General features: G+C 52.0%; 1 protein-coding gene across 7 annotated transcripts in view; it reads left to right on the top strand.

Moving 5' to 3' along the window:
* DISP3 (dispatched RND transporter family member 3) overlaps positions 1–21667 on the top strand; it is a 38963-nt gene that overhangs the window by 10425 nt on the left and 6871 nt on the right. For 6 of the 7 annotated variants that reach the window (XM_051786217.1, XM_051786215.1, XM_051786212.1 and 3 more), the window contains 18 exons: positions 6618–7557; positions 8823–9042; positions 10543–10679; positions 11099–11233; positions 11461–11621; positions 12009–12148; positions 12876–13021; positions 14439–14600; positions 14997–15158; positions 15572–15694; positions 16296–16432; positions 16918–17099; positions 17542–17672; positions 17765–17943; positions 18895–19021; positions 19875–20020; positions 20356–20515; positions 20867–20980. In XM_051786217.1, the coding sequence (XP_051642177.1) occupies positions 6627–7557; positions 8823–9042; positions 10543–10679; positions 11099–11233; positions 11461–11621; positions 12009–12148; positions 12876–13021; positions 14439–14600; positions 14997–15158; positions 15572–15694; positions 16296–16432; positions 16918–17099; positions 17542–17672; positions 17765–17943; positions 18895–19021; positions 19875–20020; positions 20356–20515; positions 20867–20980 (3493 nt within the window). In that variant the 5' untranslated portion in view covers positions 6618–6626. The remainder of the gene's footprint in view (positions 1–6617; positions 7558–8822; positions 9043–10542; positions 10680–11098; positions 11234–11460; positions 11622–12008; positions 12149–12875; positions 13022–14438; positions 14601–14996; positions 15159–15571; positions 15695–16295; positions 16433–16917; positions 17100–17541; positions 17673–17764; positions 17944–18894; positions 19022–19874; positions 20021–20355; positions 20516–20866; positions 20981–21667) is intronic. The other variant, XM_051786216.1, reaches the window with a different exon arrangement.

Below are 21667 nucleotides of genomic sequence, written 5' to 3'. Positions count from 1 at the left end.
CTGGGGCTCAGACAAAATCTAAGTCATTTTTGTAGTGGTTAGGTAAGTCATGTCAGAAGCATATCAGAGCCTCAGCATGCTTGTGTGCAGAAACCTGTAAGTGCCACATGCCTGAGTGACAGCAGAGCTTATCACCAGCACAAGCAAGTAGCTTGAGTGGTGAACATGGCAGAGGGCTGCAAGGCATGTTTCGTGAGATTATAACCAAGAAACTGTCTTCTGACACCTACAGTCATTAGCTACAATAACCAGGAGCAAATTATTTTATCAGGAAATTAATTTTCTTTGGCAGTGATGGGCGTGTTAGCGAAGTGCTCGTGCAGGTTTACCTCTGCAGCAATCCTGGGATGACAGGGCGCTGAACATGCATGGTTTGATGCCAGCAAACCCCAGTGACCTTCCCCTTTGAAAAGTGCCAGTTTCAGTACTTTTAAAGCAAGTATTTTGGGGCAATTTATTGTGTCCTTTTGGTAGCATAGATGGTGTGAAATTGGTTGTCATTGTGGAGGTTGGATGTCCCTCACCAGCATAAAGGTTATGTTGCACAGTGATGGTTATGCTTGATGTTACAGCTTGAATTATGCTCACAGAACACAGCAGAGTTTGTAGTTTGGTGCACACAGCCCCCATCTTTGTCCCCCAAGAGATTTGGCACCTCGTGTGTCAAACTAGGCGCCCAAAATAAGTTCCTACTTCTTTCTTCTCATCCCCTGAGCTCCTGCATCTGTCAGACACAGAGTACACCACCCCCTCCTTCTCGGAGATGCTGGGAGAAGATTCAGTTCAGCCCTGTTTGTTCAGCCCTCAGACTCTGTCGTGACAGGCAGCATTGAAAAGCTCACGAGGAAATTAATAATTCTGCCTGTGAGCCAGGCATGAGCGGCGTGCAGGAAATGAGGCATGAGACCACACGCTGAATGATGAGCAGAGAACAGGGGAGCCAATTGCTGCTGGCTTTGGGGAGCATCATCCCCTGCATGCACTGATGGAGGCCAGAGTCCTTGCCTTGGACATCGGGCTTGGAAGCAAAACTGCACTGCAAAGCATTTACAGAAGGGGGACAAATCAAGGATGCTGTGCCGGCCCTGAATCTGGCATTTCCTGACTGGTGAGTGCTTGACTTTGCAGCTAATCTTTCCACACTGTTTTTGGCACGCAATTATGAGTAGATCTAATCAGTGTTTGTCAGAGTCTGGAACAGCAGGCAGGTGCAGGCAGGAGATCCTGGATGTCACAGGCTGAGAGTGCTCCAAGCGCTTTGCCCCATCTGAAAGCTGGTCAAGAGACAGTAGAATGATTTAGGTTGGAAAAGACCTTTAAGGTCATTAAGTCTGACTGGTTCCTTCTGTTTCCAGCTGCTTTTATCTTAACCAGGGTGTAAAAGTGCCTGTAGGGGGGAAGAGGGGTGAGACAGTCAGCAGTGGAAGAGGACACCTCAGTTAGAACTGTGTGTGCAGGTCCTTGATTTCATAAAGCTTGGGAAATCAGATAATCCTCCATCCTCTGTACAACCCTATATTGTCTTGCTTCCTGTGGGCAAGTGGAATTACAGACTGTAGAGCTTTAAATATATACCTTTTAAATTGTTTTGTTGAACTTCTCCCCCAGCAAACACGTATTTATATCATTACACTGTAATTCCAAGAGCACCGTGCCACTGGAGCATTCTGATGTCATTCTGATCTGCAAAGTGCCTGAGGTCTGGCAGTGTTTTTGTGCATCTTACCAAAGGATTTAAAGCAAGTGGAGAGGGAAATGCAAAGCATACAGAAAGAAAATAGATTAAACCCTTGTTGCTGTGTTGTGCTTGCAGCTGGAAAAGTGAACCTGCTTAACTAATAAAGGTGGAGCCAGCCCAGCCAGCAGATCAAACCAGTGCCTTTGAGCAGCATGTGCATCTCTGGGCTTGTATCCCACTGAAACAGGTTCTGGGTTGTATCCTCAGGCACAGGTTCTGGTTCATGGTTGAATTAAACCAATGTTTTGAGAAGTATTTTAGGAGATTCTGGCTCAAGTGTCCAGGGCCTGCTTTGCTTTTCCAGGAGTGCAACACCTCTGGAAGTCAGACATCCAATTAGAGGAAAATCATATCTAATTCTCCTTTCTGTTTCATTTTCCCAGTCATGAAAGGCAGTCTGCCCTGGGAAAGGGCAACACTCCATGCACAGTTGCAGCACTCCGTGCAGTTACAGCTGTATTGATAAAGGGAGAGCAGGGACCTGAGAAGGCCCTTTCTGGTTGTGTTTTAAAATTATACTTCTAGATTAGTCTTAGTGATTTAAGTGCAGAGCCAGACTCTGATGCTGAGCCTTGCTGTCCCTGTGGAATCCTGCTTTAGTGTGGGTACATTAATGATGCCCTCCAGTTGTTCCACACAGCCAGAGCTCTGTCCAGTGTCCCCCAGCACCACAGGGCCTGGGAGGCACCAGCAACTCTGAGTGGACACACAGAAGTGGCTTTTGGCAGGACCTGGATGCTCTCAGGGTGATTTGGAAGCACAAAGGCCACTTCTCTCCCTCTCAGCAGAACTTTCTGTAGCTAACAAAGGGACCTAAAGCTGCCTTTTGTAGAAACTCCAGGAGTTTTCAGGAATACAAATAGGACCACAAAACCACTCTGCTCTGAAAGCTCTGCCCATGGGAGAAACCAGTGTGAAGTTTAATTATTTTGTCGATGAGAATCTCTCATATTATAGAAATTGTCTTTCCTTCCCCTTCTAGCCTGGTGCTTTCTTTCCTTTTTTCTTTCTGGCTCGCTGATGCACGAGGCCCCCTTTCTCCCCTAAGAAGGAAAAACTGAGTAATTGAAATGGAACACTAGTGAGGATTTTTTAATCTGAAAGTCAGCATTAATTAGTCAGGTCGGTTGTAATTAGCTTCCTCATCTGTCACTGCCTCTCTCCAACTTGCCAACGACTTTCTTCTATCCTAGATGTCACTGAAAAAGAACTGTCATGTGGGAGCTGCTTGGGTGTTTTTCCTGGTTGAGGTGCAAGTGAGTGACTGTCCCTGTGGGGCTGTTGGGGCTTGAGCTGGGTCCTGTCTGGAGGAAACCTGTTTGCTTTGGAAAGGGCAGAGGGAAGCCCAAGAAATCCAAATGCTTACCTCCTAACCAGCTGAATCAGTGCCTCTTCTCTAAAGAGATGGATCCAGGGCTCCTAGGAGTGCTCTTATCCTCTGCTCCTTTCATCCTGGCACAGGCTAAGCTTGCTCAGAGGCGAGGCAGGGCTGCAGGATTAAGTCCACTGCATATCTGGGAGTTGAAAAAGTAACTGGGCCACAATTCAGTGCTGGGAGTGCCTGGATAGTATGGGAGGTGGTGGAGGGAAAACAGGCCAAGCCCTCAAGTACAATTCAAGCAGAAAAAATGCACTTCAATCCCCTTCTGGCTGATTTCAGGGTTTATCTCTGCTGCCGATTCCGTTTGCTCTGTTTTGGGTTGGATGAGCTTTCATCCTGACCCAGGCAGGATCTGAGGAAGGCAGCAAAGCCAGACGAGTCCCAAAGGCAGTGCCAAGTGTGCTGTGTTTGGCTTCGGAGCCGACTCATGTGGTAAAGCCCCATGAAGGGGGTTCAGAGCTGTGGATTCAGGCACACACACACCCCATGGGCAGAGGGAGGCTTCACTGCCAGGGACAGTGCAGCCCAGGTGCCTCCTGTCCTGCCCTTGCCTCTCTCCCAGACCAAATCTTGATCCTTCCCTGACTCAGTTCTCATGTGTTTATAGTCTTGGGGCTTTCCCAGCATTTGCTGTGCTGGGTTTACACCAGTGTCAGAGTTTGTACCAGTCTGCAGCCAGGGGGTGACAGGGGTTGGTCATCAGACATTGTAGCTGCCCATCTGTTATACTGCAGTCCCTGGGAGAGTGGATGGAAGAGCCAGAGGGAGATGCCTGAGGTCTAATCCCATCCTTGAGTTGAGGATTTAGCTCTTGGTTAAGAAAGAAGAGGGTGTGATCCCTTTTCTGCCTTATTATTATCTCGCTAGCTCTCATTTCCCTTTCTTGTCACGTGCAGGCTCTTCTGTCTCAGGATTAGAATCTTTTCCCTCTTTCTCCTCAGTAGCTCAATCAATGGGAAATTATTATGGCTCTTTACCTCTCTTTCTAAAGAGAGAACACGTGCACTTGTTCAGGTCTCGCAGTAACTCTGTTGTGTTGAAGGAGAGCCCAGGCCAGCGAGAGAAAGGGCAGGAGTGGAGGGGGCGTAACTGCAGGTCCTCACCAACCTGCCCAGGTGGGATGAGTGAGGTTTGCACCTGCCTGTGTTCATGCAGCACCACCTGCACTAATGTGGGCTGAGGTTGTAGCTTGGCTGTCCCTCAGAGGCTGAAGGGTGACAGTACCTGTCAGCCGAGCGATGGATGGGGGTCACACACAGGCCAAGGGTGTGCTGAGGGTGCCTGACTGCAAAGGTGAGCAGTTTGGGGTGACTTGTGAGCTGTGGCTGACATGCTAGCAGGCTATGGACACATCTTGGGTAGGACTATGGCTGTGTTTGGGAGTGTAGAGTGTGAGAGAGAAGGCAGGACTGCCTTAAGAAGCAAATGGGAGAGGATTTATTTGCCCTGTCATGACACAAGTAAGAGCATGTGGGTCTGTGTGCCCACACAGCTGAGCAGCACCTGCAGGCCAGTGCCTGTCCTGGGCACCACCATTCATGTGCTCTTGGCTCTACCCCAGTGCCCAGGGCTCACACAGTGATCCAGGGATCTTCAGGGAAACTTTCAGACACTCCCTGGCTGTTTAGGATTATGCTTCCTGAATATTAAAGAAATCTCAGTGGAACCCAAAACCAGATAGATTTCTCCTGACCTTTCCAGAGGCTTGAAATGATCCCCCTTTGCCTTATTCTTGCTGTCTAACAGCCCTGCATGTGAGGGGGGAAACAGCACAGCAGGGTTTTGTGAGCCATCCTCTCCTCACCCTGTTTCTTAGCCTGCTGAGGGTTGGAGGCCTGGCAGGAGAGGAGCTGTGGCCATGTGCCAGCAGTGGTGCCCATTCTGGCACTGTGGGGTGGCAGAGCAGGAGAGCTGTGCCCTCCTGCACAGCTCCACAGCCTGGCTGGGGTGGGTGAGCCACTGCAGGAGAGGGGCTGGGAGAGCCCCTGCCCTCACTCTGACAGGAGGGGTGGGATGTTTTGGGACAGGAGCAGCTGCAGATTAAATTCACCTATGTGTGGGCAGGAACAGGGGGGCTGGAGCTCAGAGGTTCCCTGTTCTCCACAGGCTCTGTGGTGCTGGGAGCACTCTGCTGTCCAGACCAGACTGAATCCCATGGGAGCTGCTGGAGCTCCCGTGAACTCTCTGTGAGCAAAGCCACTGGCATTGCCCAGGCTGAGCAGAGCCAGGGGGATTGCTGTGACCCTTGCTCCTTTGCACAGCCCTCTCCTGCCAGGGGGCATTTCTGCCCCATTGCTTTTCCTCTTGGTCCAAGTTCATGCAGCTCCCAGGTCTTCTGAGGACCTACAGTTAAGAGGTGCAAGGAATTTATCTTCCTGCTGATATAAAGCCTGTTAAAATAAAAACACTGGTTAGGATCAAAGCTCGTAAATTGTTTCTGGCCTGTGTGTAAATTGCTTTCAACTCCCAGGGTCAGGTAACAAAGTGAACCTGTTCATTCATTCATGCAGTGAGTGGGGACTGCTGGCTTTGCTGCCCAGGGCTGGGAAAGGAAGGGACGCTTACAGGGTCTGGGCTTTGCTCTCAGGGACCACCACTTGTGGATCCTTGGCTTGGGAGGCTTCCCTGAGACACCCAGGGAAAGTCTGGGAACCTGTGTGTGCTGGCAAACCCCTGCAAAGGAGAGCACCTCCCAGGGATTATCCCTTTCTTCCTTGCCCAAGTGATCAGGGAGAGTTTCCTCCTGCATTCCATGGGAGCAGTAACTGCTCTTGCTTCCTGGTTATTCCATAGGAACAGGGAAAACACACTCCACGAATAATATCCCACAGGGGTGGAAAGGAAAGCAGGGGTGTTCAGCCCTTTCCCTTCCCACCCTGGAGGTGGATATCCCTTGAGGGACTGGAGCAGGGTCACAGCCAGTTCAGGGGGGGTTCAGTCTGTGTGGGTGCCTGTGCTTCTGGCTCTGGGTGCACACACATGCACACCTTGTGGGAAAGATGAATACAGCTATAAATAGTTGGGGAAAACCTATTGTCTGTTTTAAGGAGAGGAAGATACACTCCCTTGCATTTTTTATCTGATAGCATGAACCATTCCTGGGTGTGAGAACCAGGTTAGCTAATTAAATGTTCCTGCTGCTGCAGTCAGAGCAGCTCAATGTGAATCCCTGCAGTCTCTGTGCCTGGTGCTCCTAGAGCCCTGCAGAGCCCTCCACTGCCTCAGCACTGAGCTCTGGGACTGTCGTTTGAACTTCTGCCTCTCTGGTTCCTCTGCCCAGCACGATGTGGGACACCCCATGGCAAGGCTGCTTTTTCAGCAGCTGTAGCCAGCCTGTGGGGTTTGGAAGGAGGGATGCTTTGCTCCCGAGGGAGCTGGAATGTGCCTCCCTCCCAGCTCTGCTGCTGAGACCCTTGGGCAGCTGCTGTGGGTTCATGGCTGTGCCTGGGCCACCACTGCTGGGCCTTGCTGACTGCTTTTCTCTGCCCCTGTGTGCAGGTGCTGGACATGGACACAGAGGATGACCCCTTGTTGCAGGACGCCTGGCTGGAGGAGGAGGAGGATGAAGAGGTGGCCTTCAGCTCCCGCAAGAGGCGAGAGGGTGCTGTGTTGTGTGGGAAAAGCCCGTGCAGGGTCAGGCCCCTGCGTGTCACCCTGCCCGTGTCTGGCTTCTGGAATATTGTTGGCTGGGTGTTTACCAACCCCTACTGCGCTGGCTTCATCCTTTTCCTGGGCTGTGCCATCCCTGCTGTGCTGGCTGTTGTCATGTTCCTGCACTACCCGGCCCTGGATATCGACATCTCCTACAACGCCTTCGAGATCCGCAACCACGAGTCCTCGCAGCGCTTCGACGCTCTCGCCCTGGCCCTCAAATCCCAGTTTGGGTCCTGGGGGAGGAACCGCCGGGACCTGGCTGACTTCACCTCCGAGACCCTGCAGAGACTCATCTTCGAGCAGCTCCAGCAGCTTCACCTCAATGCCTCCCACCTCGGGGTCAGCGCGCGGGTCAGGCGCAGCCCCCCCGAGGGCAGGACGAGCTCCCCCGAGCCCCGTGTCCACCCCAGCCCAGGGAACAGGACGGCCCGGGTCGGGAGGGGAGCCCCACGCTGGGACTACTCCAGCACGTACATCAGTGCCAACACGCAGGCTCACGCCCACTGGCGCATCGAGCTCATCTTCCTGGCGCGGGGGGACTCGGAGAACAACATCTTCACCACCGAGCGCCTGGTCACCATCCACGAGGTCGAGCGCAAGATCATGGACCACCCTCGCTTCCGGGAGTTCTGCTGGAAGCCCCATGAGGTCCTGAAGGACCTGCCCCTGGGCTCCTACTCCTACTGCTCCCCTCCCAGCTCCCTCATGACCTACTTCTTCCCCACTGAGAGAGGAGGGAAGATTTACTATGATGGCATGGGACAAGACCTTGCTGACATCCAAGGTGAGCTGAGGGCCGTGGGCGAGGGCTGGTGTGTTCAAGGAAAGGACCTCCTCAAGTTCAGGCAGTCCCTGGTGTGCAGCTGAGAGGGGTGAGACTGCCTCGTACAGAGAGGAAGAGCCTGCTGGGCTGTGCCCTGAGGAATTGTCTTTTCTGTACTGGGGCCCCTTTCCAACCCTTTCATCAACTCCAATCACTGGTCACATGGGCCCCCCCAGCTGAGTGAGAGGGACAAGTGAGGGGCATGGTACAGGCCTCTTCTACTGACCCTTTGTCCCCTGTGAATGGCTGTGGGTAACTAGAGCAATGTCAGGGCTTGGACAGACAATAGGGATGAGCCCCCCTGCACCACAGAGCAGATGAAAGAGGTCTGTGGGCTGCTCTGGAGCTTGAAAGGCAGCTTGTGAGTCACCAGCTGGAAAGTCTCCTATAAGGAGAGGAGGAGGAAGGGCCTGCCTCCTCCTCCCAGCTCTGTACCCTGTTCTGTGCACCTCTAGCAGAGCAGAGGCTCTGGATGGTGCAAAAGAGGTGACTCATGAGGAGTCTGTGGGTGTGATGTGGCTGTGGGATGAAACCTCCATCTGTCTCCCAAGCCAGGCTCAGCTGAGAGCTGTCCAGGAGCCATACAGGGAGCAGGGAAAGAATTAACTCCATCTGCTCCAGTGTGAGTAATACTTCTGTTACCAAAACAGGAAAGAGCATAGTTTCTGGGTCTTTATGGTGTGAACTCAAGGAAACTGGATTTTGGGGGTAGACAGACAGTGCCTCTCACTCAGAACTGGCTGAGTGCTTCCATCTCTACATCCCTCACACCATCAGATGGCAGAGGTACCATGTCGGAGCAGAGCCAGGACTTCTCCTCTTCCCTGGGCATTGTTTAGTTCTTGTGCTTCCCAGTGTGATGGAGCAAATATTGTCCCAGTGTAGAGGAAGGAAGTGCATCCAGCAGCAGGAGTGAGGATGGGGATGTTGTGTGCATTGCTGGCTGAGGGAGCTGTGGTTCAGGTCAGTCAGGTGAAAGATGTCCCTGATGGGGGAACTGCGTGTAGGCAGCATCAGAAGCAGAGTCACAAAGCAGAAGTAGAAGGTGAGTCTTTGCAATCCAGCTTTCCCCCAGCCCTCCTTGCTCTCTGCAAGGCAGCAGCAGTCAGCATCCCTCTGATGAAGAACCTGGATCACTCCTAATTTCCCTTTGTCAGACCAGATCCCGTGCCTTGCTAAAACAATCAATCAGGGTCTAAAAAAGGTGGTGCTGCCTTGTCCTGCAGGGTCCCTGGAGCTGGCCATGACCCACCCTGAGTTCTACTGGTATGTGGATGAGGGCTTGTCTGCTGAGAACATGAAGAGCTCCCTGCTGAGGAGCGAAATCCTCTTTGGGGCACCCCTGCCCAACTACTACTCGGTGGAGGATCGCTGGGAGGAGCAGCGCCGCAAGTTCCAGAACTTCGTCATCACCTACGTGGCCATGCTGGCCAAGCAGTCCACGAGGTGAGGGTGTGTGCAGGCAGGGCAGGTGCCTGGCTGGGAGCAGGGAAGGGCAGAGGGTGGAACCAGGCCTCTGAGGGTGTAAAAGCTCTGCCTGAAGGTTCACACAGGGCAGATGTGTCTGTTCCGCTCCGACAGCCCTGTTCTGTTCAGCCTCACTGGGAGGGCACCAGGCACAGAAGGCTTGGCATGCCAGCTCAGACTGCTGGTCAGCCTTGGACAGTGGCCATGGCATAATGCTCCAGAAGAGGAGAAAAAGCATCTCCTTTGAAGCTGGGCTCATGCATGGAGCTGTGAATGAGGGTGGGGAGCATATGGCAGAAACCCACTGCTTCCCTTTGACGCCACTTCTGAGGCAGCAACATTCCAGAGACACCAGCAGAGACAATGAAAAGGGACTGAAGGTTAAAACCAGTGCCTGCCCTTCCACTGAGCCCTTGTCTGGCATTGGATCTCTTTGCTTGCCTCCACCACACAAATCCAGTGCCACTGGCTCAAACAGAGCTGCCTTCCTGCTCTGAATTTGTCCCCAGCTGTTCTGATGCAGGAGGTGAAATGGTCTTTATGCAGGTCGTCAACCTGCAGGTCCAATTCTGCTTTTGCTTTTTGTGCAGAGGGATAGGGAGGGGAGTTTCAGGGCAGGATAAGTTTCAGGAAATGCAGACTTTTTCCACCACCATGTCTGTATGACTTTGTTGAATAGAGCTTTACTCAATGCCTGTGAGAGAGAGATGGTAAAACAGAGCTACAAGAACACCTCAGTACCCAGACAGCTGAGGGAAGGCAGTGAGTTCCAGTGTTTGTACCTTCTTAGGCTCCAGCTCTACTGCTCTGTGTCTCAGTAGCTCCCAGAACGAAGGGATACTGATCCTCAAAAGCAGTTTGGAATGCAGGCAGCCCCTGTCAGCCCTGAGAACAGGCAACCACAGAGCACTCTCAGATATGGGCTGGCAGAGCAGGTTGTAGTTATGAGAACCCGAAAGGGAATTGGGGCCAAGGCTCAGTTCTGAGGCTCAGACCCCCGTTAGTCTCCCATGGTGCAGCATTATTGTACTCCTGGCTAAATTATCTCAGATTACTTCTGCTCAGAGCCCACTTCCAGAGGCAGAAGCTGGTAAATCATATGGTTTCTGATAAGCTCTCACGTTGCCTGCATCCGCTGTGCTAATATAATAAGCAATGATTAGGATTCCAGATGGAATTGGCTTCGGAGGCTTCAAGAGCTGTCTGTTATTGCCAAAGACCCACCATGCACTGGAGGAATTTTTAAAATATTAGACCTGCTCTTTATTTTTCTCCCTTCTTGTGTGAACTTCACCTCCAGCAGCAACCTCATTCAACCTGATCTCGCCACTCAGAGCAGTTTCCTCAGAGAACTACCAGGTTATTAGAGCAGTGACCTCCTTTGGCTCTGGAGGAGACACTGTGCTTTAAATCACCTGGCTCTGCTCCTTTTGCACTCAGCTCTGCCTGTTCCTCTTCTTTCCTGTCTTCCCACCCTAGCAAGGTCCAGGTGCTGTACGGAGGGACGGATTTGTTTGACTATGAGGTGAGGAGGACTTTCAACAACGACATGTTGCTGGCCTTCATCAGCAGTAGCTGCATAGCTGTCTTGGTCTACATCCTCACCTCCTGCTCAGGTAGGCTGTGGTCACAGCTGCCCTGCTCTCACACAAATCCAAATGTGCTGTGATTCCCCCTGCCTGAGCCCCGGGAGAGGCTCTGATGCCCTGGCACCAGCCTGGCTGTGTGCCACAGCAGCGTGCAAGAAGAGCACACAAGTCTTATTCTCCAGAGATATGTGGGCAGGGTGAGGGGAAGGCTCCCAGGAAATCAAAAATAAGATGCAAATTCCCATCTTGCTAACACTGCTGTAAATCTGATATCATTTCCTGGGTGGGCCTGACGGGAAGGAGTCTGCAAGCAATATTCTTGCACCTGAGCTATTCTCTCTCACCAACACTTTCATGGGGGTATTCCAACAGGGCAGGTGGGGGGTGCCTGTTCTCCTGGGAGTGGCCAGAGATACTATTTTTTCCATGTTTCTTTTCTGCTGTAGTGTTCCTGTCATTCTTTGGCATCGCCAGCATCGGGCTGAGCTGCCTGGTGGCTCTGTTCCTGTACCACGTCGTATTTGGGATCCAGTACCTGGGTATACTCAATGGTGTGGCTGCCTTTGTCATTGTGGGGATTGGTAAGCATGTCTTTTCTCAAAGCCTCCCTGTGCTGCCTTGCCCCAGCTCCTGCCTGCGGGGGAGAGGAAGGTGATGGTGGCAAACGCAGATTGAATTTCCAGGCCTTTTCCCTCCATTACCTCCAAGTGTAATATCTGCAGGTCAAATGTCGAGGGGGAAATGAGATGTTTAGCATGTGTCACCACTGTGGGAGTGAAGTATCAGCAGCTCTGCCCTGTTTTTCCAGGGGTTGACGATGTCTTTGTTTTCATCAACACCTACCGCCAAGCCACCCACCTCAAGGACCTGCGGCTGCGCATGATCCACACGATCCAGACAGCAGGGAAGGCCACCTTCTTCACCTCCCTCACCACGGCTGCAGCATATGCTGCCAACATCTTCTCTCAGGTACCCTGCACCCGTGGGATTTGGGGTTTTCCATGTCTGCCAGAGGGCCTAAGACAGTGGGGACCTGCCAGCACCATCTGTCCTCTCCTCCAGCGCAGGGGGATCCTGACCTGCTTACCCTGCAGGGCTGTCCCCACCTGCTGTAAGGCACTGGACACTCTCCCTGTATCAGCATTCAAGACAATATTTCCTGTGCCACTGGCCAAACAGGATCCAGTGGTTTTCAGGCTCTGTCTCAGTGCTTTACCTACCAGGCTTGCTGACGACCGTGGCTGAGGTCAGCGTGTGCTGCTCTCAGGTTCCTCCAGACATCTGTTTCTTGCCTGCTGTCTTTCCAGCTCTCCTGCCCCAGTTGATCCCAACTCCATGTTCTCTCTCTTCCTGTAGATCCCAGCTGTGCATGACTTCGGGCTCTTCATGTCACTGATTGTGTCCTGCTGCTGGGTAGCTGTGCTCTTCACCATGCCAGCTGCTCTTGGAATATGGACCCTTTATGTGTCCCCACTAGAGAGCTCCTGCCAAACCAGGTGAGGCCTGCAGCCTGTGGAACTCAAGGCAGTGTGCAAATTCCTGCCCTATCATCTCAGTTATCTTCAGTCCCCTCAGGCAGCTTGGCTTTCCCTCCATCAGAAGGGAAATTTAAATTCTGCCATTCCAGATTGGAGCAAAATGGAAGCATCAGGTCCTAGTCTCATAGCCTGGGTCTCACTAATCTCCCCTGGCATGTTCATAGGTGCCTCCCAAGATCCAGACTCAGCAGTGCCAATCCTCTGGGTTGAATCCCATGGGGTGTGGGAGCCATTTTTGTCCTCAGAGCACTTAATGCACAGCTAAACCTCCAAGCTGTGGAGCCACAGACCCTGCAAGGCAGACAGATCACCACTGCTCCTGCCTGTGAGCACAAGCAGGACATGCAGATTTGTGTTTGAAGCCAGCACATTTCCCCCTCCCCTGCTCTTTAGCCCCGCAGATGACCTGGCCTGATTTAATTCATTAGCAGGGAGATGAACTGCTGAAACTCCTGTCACTCAGCACCCAGTGGCCACAGCTCAGCCCTGCTCTGTGCATTCAGCCCAGCCCTGACCTCTCAGCACTTAGCAATGGAAATTGCTCGTGGCAGTGCCTGTTGTCTTTCCAAGTAATTAGAGCAGGCTGTTGCTGCTCTCCTTGTCACTGAAGGAGCACACTGGGAACTCTTTGCAGGGTATGTGCCTTAAAACTCTTGCCTCTGTCTCCTTTCCTGCTCCAATCCAGCTGTAGTCAGAAGTGCACCAAAAAGAGAGCCTTGCACCTGGCTGAAGATCTCTTCATTGCCCCAGAGGCCACCCCCAGGGCAGGCAGAGAGACCCTTCCCTACCTTGACGATGACATCCCACTGCTCAGCGTGGAGGAGGAGCCTGGTATGTGCCTGTGGTGTGGTGCCTTCAGGGGGACCACACTGCCCTGTTCATCCTGTTCTCCCTGGCCCTGCCTCAGTTCTCCTAATTGTGAGTTCGAGATGGTGCTGGCACAGGGGGTTGTAGGAGTCACAACTCACTCACAGTTATAAAGTTGCTTTGAGATCTTCAGAGGGTGTCAATACAATGCTTTCTAACTACCTTGCTAATTCTCCTGGGTCCAATGTGATCTGCTTCCTGGGAGCTCTGATTGTGACATGGATGAAGCCACAGTACCTTATCCATAGCACCAGGACAGCTCACCTTTGAGCAGAGTTTTCCTCTCTTCCCTGCCATTTGGAGCACTGCATTTGGGAAGCAGGAGAGAGAACACTTGGTTGTTCTCTGGCATCACCTCTCCAGAGCAGCTCCTCTGTCACAGCACGAAAAGGGCAGTGACTTGCCTGAGAGCACATAAACAATCTAGAAAAAAAGCCCAGAAATTCCCTATCTGTTGTTGGCAGGAGATAATCCTTCTAGCCCTGATCTGAAGATAAAGGTGCTTACAGGGTCATACTTTCTTGTATTTGGCTTTTAAAACTTGCTGGAAACTCTTCATTTTAAAACCCCAATGGCAATGGTGTGGGCAGTGAGTGACTTTCAGGCCTGGGAGCAAACTGGAGCTGGAGGCAAATGGATCAATGCCACAGCACAGGCAGACCCTGGCTGCAGAGGGGGCTTTGAGCTGCCTGTGACAGGCAGGCAGAGAAGCTCTGGCTCTGTGCTGCAAGAGCTCTCCTCAGTATGCCAGAGCCACATGCACTGGTGATGTATGGAAATAATCCCTCCCAGCAGGATCCCTTCCTCCAGGGCCCCTGGCATCAGGTAATTCATGAAGAAGCAAAGCAGCTTGTTCCAGTCAGTGCCCAAGTGTGGTCTGTGGGGCAGCTGTACAGAGTGCCAGGCTTGGTCCCACCACAGCCAGTGCCCACTTCTCACGTGTAGAGAAGAAGGCAGTTCCCTTGGCATCCCTGAGCTGGAGAGAAGAGATCAGAGAGGAGCCAGGCTGCAGTCAGGAAGAGGTCAGCTGTGTGTAATTAGCAGTAAGACATATTTAGTGGGACAGGGACAAATTCTGTTTGGCCCAAGCAGCATGCAGTGTCCCTGTGACCTTATGGACAATGTCTGTGGGATCTGGCAGAGGAGGAACAGCCTGAAGCATAGATTTGGACTGAGCCATGGTTTCAAAAGTGAAGCTGTTGCACGGCAGTGACTTGACAAAGAAGCTTCCTGTGACATCCTGGAAGTCACTGCCTCTGCCTGGGTCTTACTCCATCTTTAGCTTGAGTTGTACAGCACCTTGCAGAAGATTTGGTAAAGGAGAGCAGAGAGGTCTGAGAGACACTCATGACACTGAGACCGCCTTTGATTTCTCTTGTAGTCTCGTTGGAAATGGGGGATGTCCCCTTGGTGTCTGTGATGCCAGAAAATCTGCAGCTCCCTGCAGAGAAGAGCAACAGGGGGCACTTGATAACCCGCCTGCAGGAGCTGCTGGAACACTGGGTGCTGTGGTCTGCAGTGAAGAGCAGATGGGTGATTGTGGGTAAGGAAGGAGGGCTCATGTTCCATCTGCATGGATTTTAGAGGGTTTGACTGCACCTCAGTCAGTCCCCAAGCCTTGATTATTAGTGACAAGAGATGGGAAAAGGGACATGGTAAATGGCTTCTATCATAGTGGAAGAGTGTTCCCAGAACAGTCAGTCCCTAAGGGGAACTTTTCCATCCCTTTCCTTTCACTCAGATCTAAAATGGCAAGCCCTGATGGGGTTTTCCAGGCATGGGGCTCATTACAAGAATACCCAGCTGCCAGTGTGCTTTAGAGGTTGTTCTTTTTCCAGCTGAAAACACCATCTTTCCACTACATGCCTGCTCCCTGACTATGTCTTAAGTGCAAGGTGCATGTAGGGTCCCACACACTCACCTGGGCTTCTCTTTGCAGGGCTCTTCCTCCTTGTTTTGCTCCTGTCCATATTCTTTGCCAGCCGCCTCCACCCCGCCAGCCGTGCTCCTGTCTTGTTCCGGCCTGACACCAACATCCAGGTGCTGCTGGACCTGAAATACAACCTGAGTGCTGAAGGCATCTCCTGCATTACCTGCTCAGGTGAGAGTGCTGCTCCCCAGACCATGGTGGGAGCAGCCCAGCCTACACCCTGGGCTGGAGGAGCTGAGGCAGAGGCCTACGGTGTTCAGATATCTCACTGGATGGACCCTGCTGAAGGGAGGCACACCTTGGGAGTGGGATGGCTGAGTTACCTGTAAGAGTGGAATATTTTGAATAGTATTTCCTGTTTTAGCCAGGAACTGTCTGAGTGTTTCTGCTGGAGCAATTCCCTCATAGTCCACAAAAACTGACTACTTTTATTCATAAGTGCTGCTCTCGTGTCAGTGCCCAGCTGGGGCTCTGTGTTGCCTTCTCAGGGTCTGGAGTTCAGCAGCAGTGTCTGTGGTGTGCACAGGGCTGGTAGGTCTCTTGTGCCCTTCACTCTTTCCTCCCTGACTAACCTTGTGGGACAGGTTTGTTTCAGGAAAAGCCCCACAGTTTGCAGAACAACATCCGAACCTCCTTGGAAAAAAAGAAGAGGGGCTCAGGGTCACCCTGGGGAAGCAAAGGCAGCATAAGTGATACAGGGCAGCAAGGTGAGTGGGGCATGATGACTGACCACCTTTGGGGCCAGGGCCCAAGGATTCACTTGGGTAGAAACTAAACCATATGCTCACTAAATAGCTGATGGGGAATAATTCTCCTCAGAGCCTGCCCCACTGAGCCCTAGTGCTGGATATAAAGGGTGTCTTTACAATCCCACTTCCTCTGAATGCCTCCTGCTCTCCAGGACAGGGTCCTGTAACCCAGGTGGCAGTACAGCCTAGTGACAGATCCCTCTGATCTGAGTACAGGGCTGGGAACTCCAAGCTTTTGCATCCTGGGCCTGTGTCACAACCTTGTTGGCAGGTTGCAAGGAGAGTAAATTCAGCCTGTTTTGCAGGGATTTTGACGATAAAAGAGTTATTGGGCCAGGTCCTGAGATGACATGAATCAATAAGCCATCAGGAATCACTGCAGCTCAGGACATATTTGTGACAGCCTTGGAAAGTGTGTTGTGCTGCCAGAAGGCAGAGGCTGTGCCTGCTGTCCCAGAGGAGAGAGCAGATCAGAAGAACCCTCCTGTGCCCTGTCCACATCTGTAGGATTTGCTGATTGAGAAGTACCACCAGCCCTCATGCCCTCTGTTTTCTTCAGATCTCCAGGGGACTGTGTACATCTCCAAGTCCAGGAGCAAGGGAAGACCAGCCATCTACAGATTCTCACTCAATGCCAGTGTCCCTGCACCCTGGCAGACGGTGGCACCGGGAGACGGGGAGGTGCCTTCATTCCAGGTGAGTCAGTCCAGGAGGTTGGACCCCTCTACCAAGAGTGCAGCACTCAGCAGGTGAGCACAAGAGCCTCCTCCTGTCTCTCCATGGGGGTCCTAGGTAGCTCTGGGTGACAGTGGCAGTAAGGTAGTTAGAAAGGAAGGCATTGTGCCTGGCATTGTTAAAGATTATGCCTTGTAGTGCCACAATACTCCCCTGTCGCTGTTGTGATGTGACTGTCAGCAATGGAAGCAGAAGCGTGGGTGTCACTGAGCAGATGTCAGCCACCATTCAGCCCAGGCCACTGGGATTTGGGGTGCTGAGGGGCCCCATCACACGCTGGCCAAGCCTGGGAAGGGGAGGGCCGGGGGGTGGCTGGGGTCGTGCCTGCAGTGCTCATCTGTGTGGCTGTGCCAGTGCTCAGGGAGGAGGGGAGTGTGTGATGCTAATGTGCAACAGGCTGCAACCCTGTGGAGTTAAGTGTCTGTTTTCATTAATCCATTGCTTAGGTGTATAGAGTGCCTTTCGGTAACTTCACCAGGAAGCTGACAGCTTGTGTGTCCACAGTAGGGCTGCTTAAGCAGACGAGCCCCAGGAAGTGGATGATGACCACCTTGTCCTGTGACACCAAGAGGGGCTGGAAGTTCGACTTCAGCTTCTACGTGGCCTCCAAGGAGCAGCAGCGAACACGGTAAGCTCCCAAACCCCTCCTGGCCAGGCAGCAGAGACAGCACAGCTGAGAGGCTGATCCTAATGCCCAGTGCCAGTCCTGCTCTCAGTCGGTGACATCCGTGACCCCAGAACTTGCTTTGCTGCACATGTGCCCCATCTCTGCAGTCATTCTGCAGGCCCATAGCATCACCAACGTGCCAAAGGCCTCACAGGGGCAGGGCTGTGACTGGGGATTTCACTGGGTGGCAAAAAGACGTTGCTGATCTTGTTCTTGTCCTTGCCCACCTGAACTCTTGGGCTGCATGGGCAGCACACAATATGCAATGGCCAGGAATCCAGGCCTGGAGATGCTCACCTTTCCCTTTCCTTCTGCCCCTGAGAATGCCTGTTTCCACCTAATGCTTTGGCAAATCATCCTCACTACCTCTGGTCCCCCTTAACAAACTTTCTCTGCTGCACAGGAAGCTGTACTTTGCTCAGTCTCACAAGCCCCCCTACCACGGCCGAGTGTGTGTGGCACCCCCGGGCTGCCTGCTCAGCTCAAGCCCGGATGGACCCACCAAAGGCATCCTGTACGTTCCCAGTGAGAAAGGTGAGCTGATGATTCCCTCCTGGCTGTCAGATCCAGGGAGTCGGAGCTCTTTGGCCAATCCAACGTAACCAACCTTTCCTTGTGTTTGGCAGCAGCAGCACCCAGGGGGAAGCCGTCGGCCACGTCGGGGTTTAACCCCTGCATGAACACGGGCTGTGGGAAGCCGGCGGTGCGGCCGCTGGTGGACACGGGAGCCATGGTGTTCGTGGTGTTCGGGATCAGGGGCGTCAACCGCACCAGGCGCCCCGACAACCACGTCATCGGAGACATGGTACACCCAGCCCAGGGGTGGGACAGCCCCTCTGGGTGGGGTCTGGTTAATCCCCACAGCCCAGGCAGGTGGCCCAGCCATCCAGGCAGGTAGAGGAGCAGAGTTGGCAGCGCTGGGATGAGCCAAAAGCACACTTCTGTTCTAGCAAATTGACAAATAATGGAGGTCAAGAAGCCCTTACTGAAAACACCTCAGACTTTTCAGAAAAGCTCTTTGAGTGCAATATATACCCTTTTAATTTTGAGTCTAAATCTGGCTTTCCTGAGGACTTTAGAAATAAACCCATCTTGAGCTCAGTATGAAATCTCACCTCAAATTCAAGACCGAGGGAACTGGTGTTTTTCTATAATTGTTTATCTTGCTATGAGATACTAACGTGAAAGAATAAAAATAAATTACTCTAGAGAACGGTTACTAAATGTGACTTTTCTTGGAACAGCTTTATCTCCCAGATCTGATAGCTTGACACATTCACGGCCTTTCCCCAGGAAAATTATGCTTAGCTCTGGTCCCTTGGCTGATGCACTTCAGCTTTCTGCTGTTCTTTCTGCCCTCTGATTCTGTGCAGAATCAGCCTTTGCCTGTTCCCTTTGGAAGGGGCAGTGAGAAATGTAGGCAGTGGGATGGGCAGAAAGGTGGAGTTTTGTGCTGGGCACTTCTAGGGATTCAGAGCTGCTGCTTAGGCAGACCCTAATGGCTTTGGGCATGGCATGGGGGCTGTTCATTTATGTGTTTCTGTTGTACTGCCTGACTTCTGTGGGGTGGGCAGGACATGTAGCTTCTTCCGGGGTTATCTGGTAAGGCAAAGATGTCTGGTGGGTTTCCTGTGGTCTGTACAAGCTGGGCCCAGGCTGTGTAGCCAGGAGAGGACTTGGCTTCTGCCTCCTCATGCCAGTGGCTGTGTGTGTGCCTCACGTGTGGTGCTCTTGCTGTTGTGTCTCCTTGTGAAAGGGCAGCGTTATCTACGATGACAGCTTCGACCTCTTCAAAGAGATTGGCAACCTGTGCCGCCTCTGCAAAGCCATCGCCAGCAACGAGGAGCTGGTGAAGCCTGGAGGGGCTCAGTGCCTGCCCTCGGGTAGGTTGGACTAACTCCTGCCTAGAGCAGGGCTTGCTTGAGCTGGGCTCCTCAACTGCAAACCACAGAGGGTGGCTGCTGCTTGCTGCCTCCTTTTCTTCCCAAGGCAGCTTGGCCCTTCTAGAACATGCCCTTGGTTGTGCTTTTGGGGACATGAGAGAGAAAAACGGCCTCTTTGACACCAAAGACACCACAAAGGCATGTTTTTTGGGATTTAATCCAGGCAGATAAGAACAGAATTGCGTCTGTTCTTTCCAGTCATGGGTATTGCTTGTGATACACTTTAATCTTTCGAATCAGTAAATATCTTCTTGGTAGCCCCTGAGTAACCATCAAATCACACCTGATCTCACTGCAGTGAGGTTACTGTGTCTATGGCTTTGCATACCTGACCAATGCCCAGATTTCCCAACTTAAAGAGGTCACCAGGTTGTGGAGCTGAGCCTAGGAAGTGCATGTTGGCTTCAGGCCAAAAGCCAGTCTCATGTCTGGAAAAAAATCCCTGCAGACAGCCCTCAGCACTTGCTGTTTGTGCTGCTTCCTGACAGCTGGGGACAGACAGCAGTGGCAGTGTCCTGTCCCATGCTGATAGCATGGAATGTCCCTTCAAAATACAGCAGCTGAGGGCTCTGGTGCTGAGACCTCCAGGGCTTTGGCAAACCAGAGTGGCAAGGGGAAGCAAAAGCTGACAAATGGGGCCTGCAGCTTCCTCTTGGGGTTCTCTTTTTGGGTTGTTGGTTGTGGGTTTTGGTTTGGTGGTTTTTGGTTTTGTTTTTTTTTTTTTATCCCCTTGCTCCAGTGTGCTTCCATTCCCTGTGCTGCTCTCCATCCCTTGCTCTTTCTTTCTCTCCAGGTTACAGCATCTCCTCCTTTCTGCAGATGTTGCACCCTGAGTGCAAGAACATCCCAGAGCCAAACCTGCTGCCTGGACAGCTCTCTCATGGGGCAGTGGGGGTGAAGGATGGGAAGGTGCAGTGGATCTCCATGGCATTTGAATCGGTGAGCACATGGCATCGCCATCTGTCCTGGTGACAGTTTATTCTTGTGACTTCTGGGGGTTTAGCTCTGCTCTTTCTGCACTGGCCACTTTCATTTGCAGCCATAACTTAGAGTTTATCAGTGCCTGTGCCTTGTTGCAGACAGATACCTGCACTCACAAGTTGTAAGAAGTGGCTGTTTGTGCCACAATTGGCTCAGGCAAAAAACTGGTGGCAGATTTGCGCAGATGCCACTGCCAGTTCTGCCTGGTGCTGCCACTCCAGCTGGCTTGTTCTGCCTCTCCCCTTGCCACACAAGAAGAACAGGGCACCAGTAACAAGTTCTTCTTGTTACAGACAACCTACAAGGGGAAGTCGTCCTTCCAGACCTATGCTGACTACCTGAAATGGGAGACATTCCTGCAGCAGCAACTCCAGCTCTTCCCAGAGGGCTCTGCTCTCCGGCACGGCTTCCAGACCTGTGAGCACTGGAAGCAGATTTTCATGGAGATTATAGGCAAGTGACTGCCATGTTTCTCTCCTTGGGAACCCACTCTCTGATACATCTTCACAGCACACTCTGTCCCATCTGGTGGGCCTGGGTTATATCTTCAGTCCCTTGCCATTGCTGTGCAAAACCCTAAAGCCTGTTCCTGCCCCAAGCAATGTGTACTGTCAAAATCCTAGTCAGAGCCCAGGAAAATCAGTCCTGCTGATGTGAGATCCAAGAAGCTGATAACCTTCTTTCCACTCTCATTCTCTCCCCCCCCATCTCCCCCACTGTGAGTCCCTTGCCAGCAGGGACATGGTGCCTTTCTCATGCAGCTGTCACCTTCCAGGATCCAAACAGCTGGCTCTTCTCTTCCAGGAGTGCAGAGTGCCCTGTATGGTCTTGTCCTCTCTCTGGTCATCTGTGTGGCTGCAGTGGCTGTGTTCACCACACACATCCTCCTCCTGCTGCCAGTGCTGCTCAGCATCTTAGGTAAAAATGCCAATTCCAATGTGCCAGGCTTTCACTCAGTCTGCAGTTGGTGCGTTGTGGCCCTGCTGAGTCTCAGGTGACTTGAAGTGAATTGTTCTTACGCTGTGAAAACCCTTCTGGCTTTCCAGGAGTCAGTCCTGGAGAATGGACTTGCTAAGTGAACAGAAGAAACTCTCAACAAATGCACAGGAACCTCATTGGGAAAGTAGATTTGTGTGCCTAATTCCCAGTGTGTTTTATCTACACAATCCCTTCTATTTGTTTAAATAAGGGTTTTAGCTACACAAATGCCATCCCTGCCTGTTATGTATAATAATGTGATTAAGTCCCACATGCTTTGAATAACAATTGCATTACTTCCCAAGAATCTGCACCATGGCTGCTGTTTCCAAGCAGTGGGAGATGTTAAAAGCTGAATATTTTAGTAGTTTTGTTAGTATTTGAAGCAAATTTGTAAATAGTTCCCTCTCCCTGACTGGTGATTTGGCGACATTGTGGTCTAAGTCTGTTGCTAAACTTCTCAGTTTAAAAATCAAATCTATCATTTTGAAACCACTTACTCTCCCACACATGACTCACAAACAAACACCATTCTTGCCTTTAAAAAAGTAACAGTGTGTGTAACTCCAGCAGGCAAAACAAGGGGCTCACTTCCCTGTAGTGCCTGTGCACACACATGCCTGCCTG

Source organism: Manacus candei, unplaced genomic scaffold (assembly GCF_025592945.1).
Source record: "Manacus candei isolate 608988 ecotype Guabito, Panama unplaced genomic scaffold, ASM2559294v1 h1tg000022l, whole genome shotgun sequence".
Taxonomy (NCBI): Eukaryota; Metazoa; Chordata; class Aves; order Passeriformes; family Pipridae; genus Manacus; species Manacus candei.
The sequence above is the reverse complement of the archived record's forward strand: the minus strand, read 5'-3'. Positions and strand labels throughout refer to the sequence as shown.